General features: G+C 45.2%; 1 protein-coding gene and 1 long non-coding RNA gene across 6 annotated transcripts in view; one reads left to right on the top strand and one right to left on the bottom strand.

Annotated features, from left to right (window-relative positions):
- Window positions 1-1,489: 1,489 nt before the first annotated feature.
- LOC147033814 (actin filament-associated protein 1-like) overlaps window positions 1,490-15,000 on the bottom strand; it is a 161,799-nt gene continuing 148,288 nt past the window's right edge. For 3 of the 5 annotated variants that reach the window (XM_085871296.1, XM_085871290.1, XM_085871311.1), the window contains 6 exons: window positions 12,699-13,059; window positions 11,863-11,977; window positions 8,388-8,576; window positions 3,045-3,229; window positions 2,705-2,872; window positions 1,490-2,062 (listed from right to left, as the gene is read on the bottom strand). In XM_085871296.1, the coding sequence (XP_085727422.1) occupies window positions 2,030-2,062; window positions 2,705-2,872; window positions 3,045-3,229; window positions 8,388-8,576; window positions 11,863-11,977; window positions 12,699-13,059 (1,051 nt within the window). In that variant the 3' untranslated portion in view covers window positions 1,490-2,029. The remainder of the gene's footprint in view (window positions 2,063-2,704; window positions 2,873-3,044; window positions 3,230-8,387; window positions 8,577-11,862; window positions 11,978-12,698; window positions 13,060-15,000) is intronic. The other 2 variants (XM_085871317.1, XM_085871303.1) reach the window with 1 other exon arrangement.
- Window positions 3,134-4,478, top strand: LOC147033815 (uncharacterized). Its single transcript, XR_015055479.1, has 2 exons — window positions 3,134-3,251; window positions 3,428-4,478. It is a non-coding gene; the product is annotated as an uncharacterized LOC147033815 (long non-coding RNA).

The following is a 15,000-nucleotide window of genomic DNA, read 5'->3' as shown; positions in this document are numbered from 1 at the left end:
TTTCTTTTTGATCATGTGGATGGCGGTGTACGTATGCATCGTTTACCAGGGGAAGTTATGGCACCACGATTCACTGTGGGAAGACGACAAGCCGGTGGAGGAAGTGTGATGCTCTGGGCAATGTTCTGCTGGGAAACCTTGGGTCCGGCTATTCATGTGGACGTCAATTTGACACGTGTCACCTACCGAAACATCGTTGCAGACCAGGTACACCCCTTCATGGCAATGGTATTCCCTGATGGCAGTGGCTTCTTTCAGCAGGATAATGTGCCCTGCTACACTGCATACATTGTTCGGGAATGGTTTGAGGAACATGATGAAGTGTTCACGGTGTTGCCCTGGCCTCCAAATTCTCCAGATCTCAATCCGATTGAACATCTGTGGGATGTGCTGGAACAACACGTCCGATCCATGGCGGCTCCACCTTGCAACTTACAAGACTTGAAGGATCTGCTGCTAATGTTTTGGTGCCAGATACCACAGGACACCTTCAGGGGTCTTGTGGAGTCCATGCCTCGGCGGGTCAGCACTGTTTTGGCGGCACACGGAGGACCAACAGCATTTTAGGCAGGTGGTCAGAATGTTTTGGCTCATCAATGTATATGAGATACACTCATGGACTGTTGTGCCACAGAGTGACATTGAGGATAAGTTCTCAAAGTGTGGAAAATACTCTAATGGCTCAGCATCTCAAACAGTCTGACAGTCTCGCCTCGCACCAGCCATCCATGCAGGGTTGTTTTTCACTAATGGGTGTGGAGATGAAAGGCGAATCGCTGGCGCCTTCAAACCAGTTGCTTTGGGCAGATGGGGCTCATTAGCCTTGGTAGGCAAATCATAGAGGAGAAGGAAACTTTGAATCCAAATCAACTGCTGCCTTAAGGTTCAGGTTTTGAAACCAAAGACAAAGGGTTTAATGGGGTAAATGCAGCAATCCTTATTGGAGGAGGTGGCCTTTGCATTCTTCAACCGATGGGCCACCCTTGGGCAAAGTGCACTACCCCACTTTACCCTTCCAATCAGCGTTATGTGAAGCCATGGGAGCAGGTGGTGGATGGCCATGCATGCATCTGGTACATATTGCCAGTAGTAGCTGCATTGCCTTGATGCTAAGCAGAGGATTCCCTTGTGGAGATCAATGGCTTGGATCACCCGTCTGGTATAGACTGTCTGGATGATGGCAATGGCACACCACTTTTGTACATGCCAAGAAAACAATTATTATCAGAAATCCAAGAGTTAAAGCAATGTTGCCCGATTACGAGTCCTCCAGGTTTAAAAACACCCAAATGGTGACCGGGGAAGAGCAAAGTATTTTGGTTGAGATGAATAACTGAACAGGTTGACATGAAGTTCGATAACGTGTTGTTACCTTAAGGCTCGTGTTTCCGACTAATGACACACAAACCTTCAGTGTTATCTCTCTGCCTGGGGTACAACTGCTGCAATGATCCATGAAATTCCACAAAAGGGGAACCAACTGCAGAAATCCAATCGGTCATAAACAGTTGTTTTATTATTGCTTTTCAAAACTCTAGAAATTTCCTTTGCAAGCACAAGCACGTATTTCAAAACAAATCAGACAAAAGTGATACAGAAATTGTCGTCAAGGTGCAACGAGGAATGTTTATAAGACGTAAACAAATCGTTATGTTTTGTAAAACGACTGATAATAACTATTGTGATGGAGATAATAAATGTGGAATGAATCAAGCATTGTGGTATTTAATATGTACACAACAATTGGTAAAAAAAAAAATAAAAAACAGAAAAAAAAACCACAAGTCCCTTTGTTGAGTTGTATTTATGAATCCCTTCATAAAGGAATCTCTTCGAACCTTTGCCTTCTTTCAAGGCCGACCGTCCTTTTGAATCCATCACAACATAACGACCATTTGTTTGACAGGACAGGCCACGCCGAAACTCGCCCGGTGGCAGTGATTCATCCGAAGAATAAAATCTCTCAGCCTTTGGCAAGAAGCGTCGCGAATTCAGGTCTTTCTTGAAAGTCATAATTTCATTTGGAAATTCACTTCTCAATCACAGTCTTCATTTCCCATTCCTGCAACACATGGTGAGATTGAGAAGACCTCTGCAGGTCACGTTAACAACAGGTGTCCGTTGTATTTGGTTGGCAAACCACAACAGAATCTGAGGTTGAATTAAGCAGCAGATAGACTACTTGAACAGCGAAGCTTACAGAAAATGCAGACGTGGGAAAATAAAGTTAATAAGCAACTGATGGATTACGATAAAACCCACCATTGGGGAAATTGACTCGCTGTCGCTTACGGAAACATTATTAACCTTTGGAATTGCATGAAAAAGTTAGTAACTGTAGTTATATATTTTCCTTCAACTTGGTCGTAAAAAGTTTGCTTTAAAGACAAACCTCATGGACAGACAAACTGCGTTTGTTTTTGTACTTTATCGGTCATAAATGTAACAACTCTGACAGTACATGTCCGATGATGGAAGAAGTACGATTCTTTCAATCTGGCAAACCGATTGAAACAGCAGGGCAAGGAAAAGTGGATAATTAAGGGGTGGTGGTAGGGAAGGTTAAGGCAGGCATGAAAGATTTTATCTTCATAGTTTTAAATTGTGCTTCGCCAATGAAAGGTGGAATGATCAACACTGCAGAAAGCTGTCGATAGTTTTACAATGCTGACAAAGGTACTCCGTATAACAACATGACACACACCTTGGCACGCTGCTGTACGGCGCCACCCTGCGCCAGTGCGTAAATGGAAGGTGGCCGATGATTCAGGGATGCTCTGCCATTTATGGGCGTAGTTCGTAGCTCCTTTTCAGCACAACACGTTGACTGCAGCCTTGGCTCGACACAATTATCAGCAGTAGATGTGGGTGCCTGACAGTAAAAGGAATTCTGTCTGCTTTTTCACAATCCATATGTTTTTGCCACTGGCTTAGGTTTTATATTTCTGATAAAACGTTATATTGTTGACACGCATATTTTGCAGTGACTGGTGTTTCAATGACTTGGTGATATGCACAGCACCAGAAGCATGAATCTACGATACCTGGGACTCAGGAAAACGAGGTTGGATAGATAGGCCCATCGACGGCCCTCCAGCCAAGGCCATGTGGAGCTCTTCCTTCACACTTTTCAACTTCAGTTCCACATCCACACGCTCCACCTCACATGCCCTGCACGAGGTATCCAAAGCTTGCAGTTCATCAATGATGGCTTCCTGCTTTGGGGTTTCTGCCCAAACAAAAACAACTGCGTAAGATTTCACGCCATCATTTGCTGAGAAAATACTGTTTTTGAAAGTGGTTCTTATTTTTTTTTTTTTTCTGTATGCAATGCATGGCTGTGGGTCGCATCATTCACTAAGGGCACAACTGTGTCGCTAATGCAGCGTCCCCTGCAACTTAGAGTACAAATTTGTAATTTGTTCAGGGTGCTGGCGATGGCTCGCCTACTCTTCGCGAAGGACACCATGGGATTTTTAACACCCACCAACTAATGCAGGCAAATGGAGTGTCGAGTTTAACGACCATCCGAGGGATGGCAACGACTTTGATTGATCACTCCACCTCGGTGAAACACCAGGACGATGGTTTGTATGTGTGTCAAGATTTGAACGCAGGCTACACACACCTCAGAGTGCAGTGTGCATAACTCTAAGCTCTCCTGCCAGCCCTCTGAGTGGTGCTTTGTTTTGAATCCCTGTGGCGACCCCTATCGGGAGATGTTATGTTTTGAATAGTTAAGCTTGCTTTAAATGGAAACATTTATAACTTCAAAAAGTAAGACTTGCTCACTCACTCAGATTTTTCAGTTGAGTCATCATTTGCTTCATTCATGCACCTTTAACTATTAAATGCATCTTAATGTATTTCCCACTAAATTATGCAAGAGCAGCCAGAACTCGTCTTTGTCTCGGGTCTCAGATTGATTGCAAAAAGCATAACCGTGTCAGATGTGATGCACGACCAATCAGGGATCCAAATGGCAAGACATGGCTGGCCGCTTCCATTTAAAATAGCGGGAAATTAAATGAAGTTTCTTTTTAATGGTGCATTCCTAAATATTGGGATATGAGGTGAAATATTTAATTACGATGAGACCAAATAATTGTCGTTTTTATCAACTGTATCAGCTTGCGTTTTGATTTTGATTCTTAACCGACGACAGGATATTGAAGGAATATTTATTGGATGGTATTGAGAGGTTTATTTGTACAGGTGCACAAGTTGTTTCGATTCACCTGCCGATCACATCACGTGCCTGCTGGTTGAATGGTTTGCATTTGCGGGAACAATTGTCTGGGTGGCAGACGGACGGTTGTTCTTTGCGGATTATGCAGTTTTACCATGTGAGACATAATCCGCGGCAATGCTCACAATAACAGTTTGGAGGTGTGTCTGATAATATATATATATATATATATATATATATATATATATATATATATATATATATATATATATATATATATATATATATATATATATATATATATATATATATATATATATATATATATATATATATATATTGTTGTGGTTACCAAATTCGCAAACCACCATTCAGGTCCCTTAGGTGAGGTATCTCGGTAAGTACATGTGTAGTTAGGCCCAGACCCGTTGTTTAGTGGGAATACATGTCATTTATGCGAGCTGCGACTCTTCAGGATAGCCGTTTTTCTTTTACTATCTTTATTTTGGACCAACCGCCATGATTACCACCACAACCACAACATCAACCACCAACCACAACGCCGCTTCACCACAACCGCCACGACCTTCACGTCACACCTCGCAACCGTAGCATCGCCACCGTTCTTGCCCCGCTGTGGGTACCGGTGTTGGACTCGTGCAGGGCGCGCGTCGAACAGCGTGTACAAAATCACGGATTTTGTGCTTCAAAAACGGATCAAAAACGACACACGCCCACTTTTTGCCGTCCAATCGGTGAGCGAGGGGCGATTTGGCCCCGCCTCCAGGACGATCGATATATGCAAATTTGTGGATCAAAAAGCCTTCACGCCCACTTTTTCTCGGGCCAATGGGGAGCGAGGTGAAAGGTCAAAGGGAGGGGGGCAAAGGCGAAGCTACGGGGGGATAAAAGGACCGTGTTCGTCAGTCAGAGGAGAGTCCAAAGAAGAGTCGGTCGGAGAGTCAAGAAGTGGAGAGTCGGAGAGTCCAGAGGCGGAGAGTAGGAGAGTCGGAAGCAGAGGGTCAAGACTTCGCGGGCGGTGGAGCTGCTCGTCGTGTGCGTTGGAGTCGGAACGGAGGGGACGAGCTGTGGAAAGGCGGCGACACCAGACGAGGGGGTGCTCGCGTCGTGCAGGGAGCTGCACCCGAGGGAGGCCGACAGCGCGACCTGGCCGAGGTGGAGACGCACACCAGGGATAATAAAGATCCTCTATACCCCGAGCATCAGCAACCCCCTCCTGTTTCCCCCCGCGCTGAGATAGTGCGACCAAGGGGGCCCCTTTCCCACCCCCTACCAGACACCCTCCGCGAGGCCCGCGGGGTTGGGGCGCCATCGCCGCTCCGCGTCTCATCACCAGACGGGTAGGCGCGACCCGGTCTCGGCCTCAGGCCCGCCTCATCCTTGAGGGTATTTCTTTTCCTTGGTTTTGGGTATGTGTTGTCGGCGCCGTCTGTGAAGTAGAATTGTATAAGTGTTGCCGTGTGCTCGGTAGTCGGTATTAGCTCTGCATTGTCTTCGCTTTTATATTTGCTTTTTGTGTAAATTGCATTGTGTCTTTTCTGTGTGCATTTGGTGGAATTGTATATGTGTGCTTCCCGTGTGCCGCGAATAAATGTGCTTTTGTGTTGAACTGTTTCCCGCTTCGCTTCGTCATTTCTCCCATTGAATCCTCATCTTGCTTCACGTAAAGGGTTGGTAGTGGGCTGAATACGCCCGATAATTAATCGAACCGTCGAGGTCGACGATAACACCGCTCGGTTATTCTGATAGTACGGAACGGGTCGCTTAAGTGGCCCGTGTCCGAAGTCGACCTGCGGCGAGGTGCGATCGCCCGGTCTACCCTCCGCGTGGGTACTTAGGTAGGTCGAATTTGGCGAGCAACCCTATCCCACGCGGGGGCTGATTGGCTCGATCGCGGTGAGACCGAAAGGTCCACCCGTGACTGGTTCCCGGCGTTAGTCCGAGAGGGTCACGACTGGATTGTCCGTCCGGTGGGCGACGTGCCGCGATTCGAGTTACGTGGCCGTCAGCACGCCGGCGGGCGCGAAATCCGCAACAATATATATATATATATATATATATATATATATATATATATATATATATATATATATATATACACACACACACACACATTCATAGATTAGCAGGGGTACCCAGCATTGCCGAGCAATGTCGGATCCCTCTTCCAACCCCACCCCTTCCTCCCCTGCCTCCTCCCACCCCACCCTTTGAGGGACGAATTCATCGATATGGCTGAAATAATGATGTTATCGATGTTTATCCTCATCACCATGTCATGAATCTGGGGTGTGTTCAGTTACCAACTTCTTTTGTTGAGCACTTGCCAAGTAGCTTTAGCACTCAAGCAAGCACTCCATTAAAAACCGTTGATAAGGAACAGCAGACTTGGCAAGCGCGAGCTAGCTGCTTGGAAAACTGAACACACCACTGGCCATCTCAACAGCAGACAGTTCATACAAAACACCGACAAAAGGTTATTTTAAATAAAATTAAACACTTCAAATATTAATCATGAGTAGTTTGGTTGTAATGAAAACGTACCTTGTTCAGACCTACACTTCCACCCACAGACACAAACTCAGCTTTATATATTGGATTTGGCGAAAGTGAGACACCGCGCATGAAACTGCTGTGTTTGCATATTTCCTACTCTTCTTCTCTCCCTCTCATAGTAATCAGCAAATAAACTTTCTATTATCTATCCTCTATCATATCATTTTTCCATGAGTATGTTAGATTGAGATTGTTTTAGTATGTTATAAAAAGATCCAATTATGAGTGCATTCCTGATATCACAGACATCGCTGCATGATGACATGATGTGTAGGGACATCTTTTTCATCCTTCGCATGGAAGCAAACAGTGGATATTTTTGCTTGCAACAGTCATTGCAAGTTCTGGAAAGCAAAGATTGAGTTATAAGCGACACGTCACTGTCTCGCAGACAGTAAGTAACTCCGTTTGACGTCCCACAAAGATGTTTTTTTTTAGATCTTCATGGAGGATCTCTAAGTGTTACTCATGTTGTTGTTCTTCATCTTCTTGTTGTGGACTTTTTTATTTCACAGCCTACAGTTTTCATCGAAACTTCCTAAAACTTGGTAAATATATATGTAAAAATACCCTGCGCAGACAGTAACCATCTCCGATTTTGAAAATTCCTCCGAGAAAAAAAAGTTACGACGTCAAAATATCTCCGCAAATGGAAATCACCTAAAAATTATCTCCAAAACTAGGCAAGCTTTTTGAATTCTGTTTGTGGGAATCGAACAGGGCATTAGCGGAGATGAATTACCACACATATGATGCATCACTATGATGTCATATCAATTTTTATGATGTCATTCCTATTTTTTGACATTTTTTGTTTCACAACCCAGAGTTTTCATCGGATCTTCGTGAAACTTGCCATGTATATGCAGAAAGCCCACGCGCAGGCAGTAACCATCTCGGATTTTGGAAATTCTTCCTTGAAAAAAAGTTGACATCATAATATCGCCGCTAATGGAAATCGGCTATTCCATTATCTCCGAAACTAGGCAAGCTGTTTGAATTTTGTTTGCGGGAATCAAGGCGGGCATTAGTACAGATAATTTATCGCAAACCTGATACATCACAATGACGTCATATTCGTTTTTTGACGTCATCATTAAGAGGACGAGGATTTTAGCTCATTTGAGCTTGTTTCATGAAATATCACTGTTTTCTTTCCTCTGCATAATATGAGAATCAACGTGCCACCATTGGGCAGTGTACATTAGACAGCTGCTGCAATCGCTGCGGACAAAACGTGCATTACCTCGTTCGAGTTGTAATGAAAATGTTACATTTTTTCCTCAAATCGGTATCTTCATTTAATGATAGAAGATGCGGTGTTCAGTCTTCGAATGTACACGAGGCCTTTAAACAATCTGAGCTACGTGGAGAGAAAGAGATGGCGGCAATTTCTGGATGGCTGGAGGGCATGGCCTGTAGAATGGGCAATCCTTATGACCCACAAACACAAACTCAGCTTTCTATATGTATATATATATATATATATATATATATATATATATATATATATATATATATATACACATATATATGTATACATACACATATACATACATGTATCATACAGTAAAGGTAAGAATATGAATAAATAAAAACAATTGTGCAGTGAAACATATACCTTGAGAGGATTGTGCAATTTGTCGCAAACGTTTTCGTTCAAGACGGAGATTGGCAAGCTTGGCGATCAATTCATCACGTCTTTTCTCCAGCCAATCATGCTCTGCCTGCAGACGTCGAGCATCCGCCTCCACTCTCCAACGGCCATAGGTCATGCCACCTGCACCGTGCATGCCACAGCTCACATTCCCTGTTGCGATAAAACTTATCAGATGTTTGTTTTTATCATCATGACTTCAGAGTTTTTTCAAAAAGAATTTCAATTCTGGAAGCATTTATTATATATTACATAGAGTATCGTGAAGTTGTGACAAAAATAAAGTCATCGTTTAATATCGAGCCTCTATTGATCCAGGAAGGAATATGATGTTGCATCACAAAGACTTGTCAGTGGGGGAACGAATGAAAAAGTTAGCAAATAATTAAATGATTCAACACTCGGGAAAACACAAAATTGAAGATATTACGGTAATTGAATCATTAAGCTGGCAGGAGAGCCTACAGGTATGTGCACTCTCTTCCGAGCTGTCTCACTGAGCTGGGTTTGAATCTCGACAAACTGTAAACTGCCATCCTGGTGTTTGACATTCTATACTGTCAACCTGGTGCAACATCGTTGTGTGTGCCGTGGTGGATGCGCGTTAAGCTGGAGGACCCATCTCCGATCACGGGGCATTGGTGCTGCTTTAAAGATCATACGGTGTCTTTCGAGAAGTGCCAACGAGCTGTTGAACCCTGAACAAATTACAAATTCCTGCACCTTCAGTCGAATGCCAGTCCTGGGTAGCAAGTTTTTGAAAGACTTGGACCAAAACCTCTTCGTGGATGACTCCACAAGAAGATGTGAATAATTTGCGCGGTGAAAATGGTGGAAATATTGTTACGAATTTGGAAGCCTTGTGCGCACAGACAGACATCAGTCCCCAAGTTTAGTTATCTCGATAAGTATGTGTTTATAGTTAGGGTCCCCTACTTGTGTGTAACGGGAATTACATGTGTGTGCTGCGGAGTTTGTTTTACAACAAACCTCCTTCACTTCATTTCGCACACCAACGGCATTGCCCACGTGCGTTCGACCACGTACGTGGGCGGAGATTTCCATCACCTCAAATCGAGACTCCGCCCAGGAAGGCAGAGGTGTGCCCCTTGTCCAATCATGCCACAGAGGGTGACTTTCCCACGACACCCGGGCCAATGGGGTTGAGATTGCCCCAGAGGGCGATTTTCCCACAACACCCGGCCAATGGGGTTGAGATTGCCCCAGAGGGCGATTTTCCCACAACACCCGGCCAATGGGGTTTAGATTGCCACAGAGGGCGATTTTCCCATGACAACCCAGCCAGTGCGGTTGAGATTGCCCCAGAGGGCGACTTTCCCATGACACCCCGGGCAATGGGGTTGAGATTGCCCCAGAGGGCGACTTTCCCATGACACCCCGGGCAATGGGGTTGAGATTGCCCCAGAGGGCGACTTTCCCATGACACCCCGGCCAATGGGGTTGAGATTGCCCCAGAGGGCGATTTTCCCACGACACCCCGGCCAATGGAGTTGAGATTTCCACAGAGGGCGACTTTCCCACGACACCCCAGCCAATGCGGTTGCGATTGCCACAGAGGGCAACTTTCCCACGACACCCCGGCCAATGCGGTTGCGATTGCACCAGAGGGCGATTTTCCCATGACAACCCGGCCAGTGCGGTTGAGATTGCCCCAGAGGGCGACTTTCCCATGACACCCCGGGCAATGGGGTTGAGATTGCCCCAGAGGGCGACTTTCCCACGACACCCCGGCCAATGGGGTCGAGATTGCCCCAGAGGGCGATTTTCCCACGACACCCCGGCCAATGGAGTTGAGATTTCCACAGAGGGCGACTTTCCCACAACACCCCGGCCAATGCGGTTGCGATTGCCCCAGAGGGCAACTTTCCCATGACACCCCGGCCAATGCGGTTGTGATTGCACCAGAGGGCAACTTTCCCACGACACCCGGCCAATGGGGTTGAGATTGCCCCAGAGAGTGAATTTCCCACGACACCCTGGCCAATGGGGTTGAGATTGCTCCAGAGGGCGACTTTCCCACGACACCCTGGCCAATGGGGTTGAGATTGCTCCAGAGGGCGACTTTCCCACGACACCCCGGCCAATGAAGGTGAAGATCGCCTCAGATGGCAATTTTCTCACCCCGGAGGAAAAAGGAATAAAAGGAGCGTCAGGCTGGGAGGAGAACGCCAATCTTCTTCCTGCAGATTCTTCCATGTCAGCGAAGGAACATTGTAGTTTTGTCAGAGTGATCCTTGGGTTGTTGATCACCTCCAGGACCAAGGTCCTTCTTTCCCGGTTGTTCAGTTTGGTCAGACGGCTAGCTCTAGGAAGAGTCTGGGTCATTCCTTATTCTTTCCATTTCCTAATGATGGAGCTCACTGTACTCTTGGGAACTTTCAACACTCTAGAAATTGTTTTATACACATCCCCATATCTCAGAGTTCTTGGGACAGTTCCTTGGACTTCATGGTGGAGTTTCTGCTTTGACATGCACTGCCAACTGTGGGACCTTACATAGAAAGGTGTGTTTCTTTCTAACTCATGTCCAATCAATTGAATTGGCCACAGGTGGACTCCAATCAAGTTGTGGAGACATCTCAAGGATGATCAAAGGAAATTGGATGCACCTGAACTCAATTTGGAGTGTTATAGCAAAGGGTTTGAAAACTTATTCAAGACAATTAAACTTTTCGTTTTTAATTAATTTGTAAAAAAATTCTAAAAATATGTTTTCATTTTGTCATTGTGGGGTATGTTGCGTCGATCAGCGACAAAAAAATTTAATTGTCATCTGTTTTAAATTCTGGCTGTAACACAACAAAATGTGACAAAAGTCGAGGGGTGAGAATACTTTCTCAAGGCACTGAATATCCTGGAGTAGTTTGGGGAGCATCGAAGGGCTGAGAGAACAGCTGAAGTTTCGACTGCGGGAGAGGTAGTAAAGAACGCAGAGGTCACCAACCTGTCTGAGATGTGAGAGCAATATGAGGTCGACGGACCCATTGCAATGAAATCGAACAATAGAACAATTTAAGAAATCAAACATTCTGTTTTTAAATTACCAGACTTCATGGAGTAATGGTTTGACCATCCGCTCCAAGTCCGAGAGGGTTGCAGTTCAAATCTTGACTGAGTCATACCAAAGACTGAAAAATATAGTATGTACTGCTTCCTTGCCCGACGCTCAACATTTACAGGATAGAGGATGGTATGGACAAACAACCGTAGGTTGGCAACCATTACACAGGCTTGACGGGCCGAATGGCCTCCTCCTGCATTAAAGATCCTCGTAAGGGAGCTCACATTATTTAATGATCAATTCATCCCCAACACACACACACACACACACACACACACACACACACACACACACACACACACACACACACACACACACTTTTATATGTCCTGGTCACGATGAGAAAATTATGCAAACCTGAATTTGGCAGCATAGATTTTTCCTCTTTGCTCTTGTTTTCTTTTTCATCGTTTTTCTCTCCTTGTGAAAACGATGTACAGTCAGGCATAGCTTCCAGTGTAGGCTTTGTTTCCTGGAGGTGGGAGGGGGGGGGCAGAGGGGGATAATAACATGCACACATACCTATATTACAAGCTAAGCCACAACCATTTAGTGAATGAATGAGTGGTGGACCATTTGTGGAGCCTGTCAGGATAGCCTAGAGGTATGTGCAGTCACCTTTGAGCTGTCTAGCCTGGGTTTGAATCCCGATCCAGTTATAATTTGTCACTCTGGTGTTTCACATGTAGGGTGGAGAAGTCAATGTGTCCACCATCCATTTGAAGGATGCCAAGCTGGAGGACCAGTCTGCCAGCAACGGTCCATTGGTGTACATTTAAGATCTCATGGAGTCTTTCATGAACAAGAGGTGAGTAATTGCCAACACCCCAAAAATAATTACAGTCTTATCAACTCCACTTGAGTATCCTTTGAAAGAGTGGTGACCCATCCAGGATTGGTTCTCGATGAGAACCCTCCCTTGACTTGTCATGATAGCTGCCGAAGCTCTGTAAAGAGTATGGTCCTTTAAATAACTTATCACTTTGTGATGGCAGTAAGAATTTAAAATTCTGAGTCTTTTATACTGCCAAGAACATTCATGTCCAGAGAATGTCATTGTAATTACAACTGCTTTAAAGTCCTGTAACCAGTTGAGAAGAATTAGAAGTGTATCTGAGAGACAATTAAATTTCTAGCACTCAATTGTTCATAACGAAAACGAACAAATATTGTGTCATTTACAAAGGCAGCACCTCAAGGTCAATGGGCAGGGCCGCAGATCCTGGTGTGAATGAAGAAGCATCGATGCTGCTGTTCACATGTTGTGTCTTGAGGTCCTGTTCGTTGGCAGGTTGTGTCTGGGTGTCTCTGTTGGTTTCTGCAGCTGCTTTGTCCCCCGCATTATGTAATACAGTGTCTGCAGTCCCATTAGCCGTGGCTTCAGATACGACACTTGGCCCTTCATTCGTGACATTTGAGGTTGGTGAGATGAGATCCGTTGGGGTGTGACACAGATTTTCATAAGGACCATTATCGACAACACCACCGACAGCTCCACGGTAAAGGGGACTGTCAGTGTATACGTTTGTGGCCACTTGATGCCGGTGTGAGAGTCTGTGTGGGTAGAGTTTTCAGGGTAAACATCAGATTCATGCTAACTTACAATGTAACAGCATTTTAATGGAACACAATGCAAGTCACAATTATTGACCATATCAAAATTCTTGATCAGGTCTTACAAAATATGTGAACAATGAATCAAGCCAATTTTTAGGGCTCGAGTGGGCCTGCAAATTGTTATGAAATAAATAAATTAATGTTGGGGTTTTGTTTCTCTCTCTCTCTCTCAATGCAGTTGTTGACCAGGAATGGTCTAAGTGTGAAATTACACTCGATGTACACAAGACATTCAGCCAGGTTATCGGCCTAATTGCCTAAGATGGAGATAGGTATTTAACCATGGGATATTGAATGTCCATATTACAGATGGAACAGATGGAAAAATTGCACCTTTGAAGGTGTATGATGGTGTCATGGATTCAGATACCATTGCACAAAATAGTGGTTACAATGGCTGACATTGAAATGGTGTGTGTGTGTGTGTGTGTGTGTGTGTGTGTGTGTGTGTGTGTGTGTGTGTGTGTGTGTGTGTGTGTGTGTGTGTGTGTGTGTGTGTGTGTGTGTCAGTCATTGGATGTAATGTCCATATGCAGGTTTCAGAAGATGGAACGGAGCCTTTCCAGGTCTCAAAGTATCCACTTCTGTATGTGCGTGCATATATGTGTGGGTGTGCGTGTGCAAGGCGCCACTGCTGGCTGCCATCTCCAGATGTGGGCAGGCCCCAGGAGGTGAAAAGGAGCTTCCCCAGGTCCCAAAGCATCCACCTCCGTGGGTGTGCACATACATGAGTGTGTGTGTGTGTGTGTGTGTGTGTGTGTGTGTGTGTGTGTGTGTGTGTGTGTTGGTTGTTATCTCCAGATGCAGGTTTCAGAAGGTGAAAAGGAGTCCTCCCACGTCTCGAAGTATCAACCTCCATTCCGCTAAGGGGGGTGGTGGGGGGAGGAGGTGCTCATGATTCATGGACCAAGCCGTGAAGTTTTCTCAAAGTTTTGGTCCGAGGGCTCTTTTGAGTACCGTCACTGAGCCCCGGAGAGCTTCCAACTGCAGTTCGATTGTAGTAATATTCCCAGGGATGGTTTTTAAGATCTCTGTAAGGTTCTTCTTCATCGTCCCGATTGCTCCAATGATCACTGGTACAATTTTGGCACAATGCTTTGTTTTCCAGTTCATGCTCAATGGAATCATCAGGTCGTATGTGAGCGTCACTTGTTCTCAATTATCACTTTTGGTGTGTGAGTGTGTGTGTGTGTGTGTGTATGTGTGTGTGTGTGTGTGTGTGTCACCATTTTTCTCAGAATTGACAGAACGGATCTTCGTCAAACTTTCATCAGTGAGTGCCACAGAGTGGTTTCGGCAAAAAAAAACAATTTTTTTTTTTTTTTAAACAAGGTTAGGTTGTTGGGGATTTTTCTTTTAATCACCCTTTTGTGGGTGAAGGGAAGTGTGTAGGCCGCCCATTCCTTATGCTTCAGTCACATTTGGCTCGGCGGCCATAGGGTCTAAAAAAATCTATGGCCACAAACAAATATAGGGTGGCCGCAGTATTTCCACGGTCACACAATGTAGCAGTCACATATGTTTTTATTTTTCGGGTAGCCGCACGGTGTATTTAGAAATTGTGGAGACCGAAAACATGGGGGTGCCGTACGGTCTTCGATTTGATGTCGCATGGTGACCTTAGGGCGTCCCTGCGGTGGCCATATAATTTTCAAGGCAGACGCAAGGTAGCCTCAAGGTGCCCGCAAGGCGACCGCAGGGGGGCCCTAAGGCGAACGTGGAAATAGTGCGGCTGCCGTAATTTTTTGGGGGTTGGCAAAATTCATTTTTCATTGATAAGAGCCTACGGATAATGCAAGCCCACCGTACGCCCTAGGTACGGTCGACGTGGAACACATCTACGTCATGGCTATGGCTTGTCGAATTGCTACGGCCAAC

Source organism: Eptatretus burgeri, chromosome 1 (assembly GCF_056783735.1).
Source record: "Eptatretus burgeri isolate ZD-2024b chromosome 1, Ebu_testis_v1, whole genome shotgun sequence".
NCBI lineage: Eukaryota > Metazoa > Chordata > Myxini > Myxiniformes > Myxinidae > Eptatretus > Eptatretus burgeri.
The sequence above is the reverse complement of the archived record's forward strand: the minus strand, read 5'-3'. Positions and strand labels throughout refer to the sequence as shown.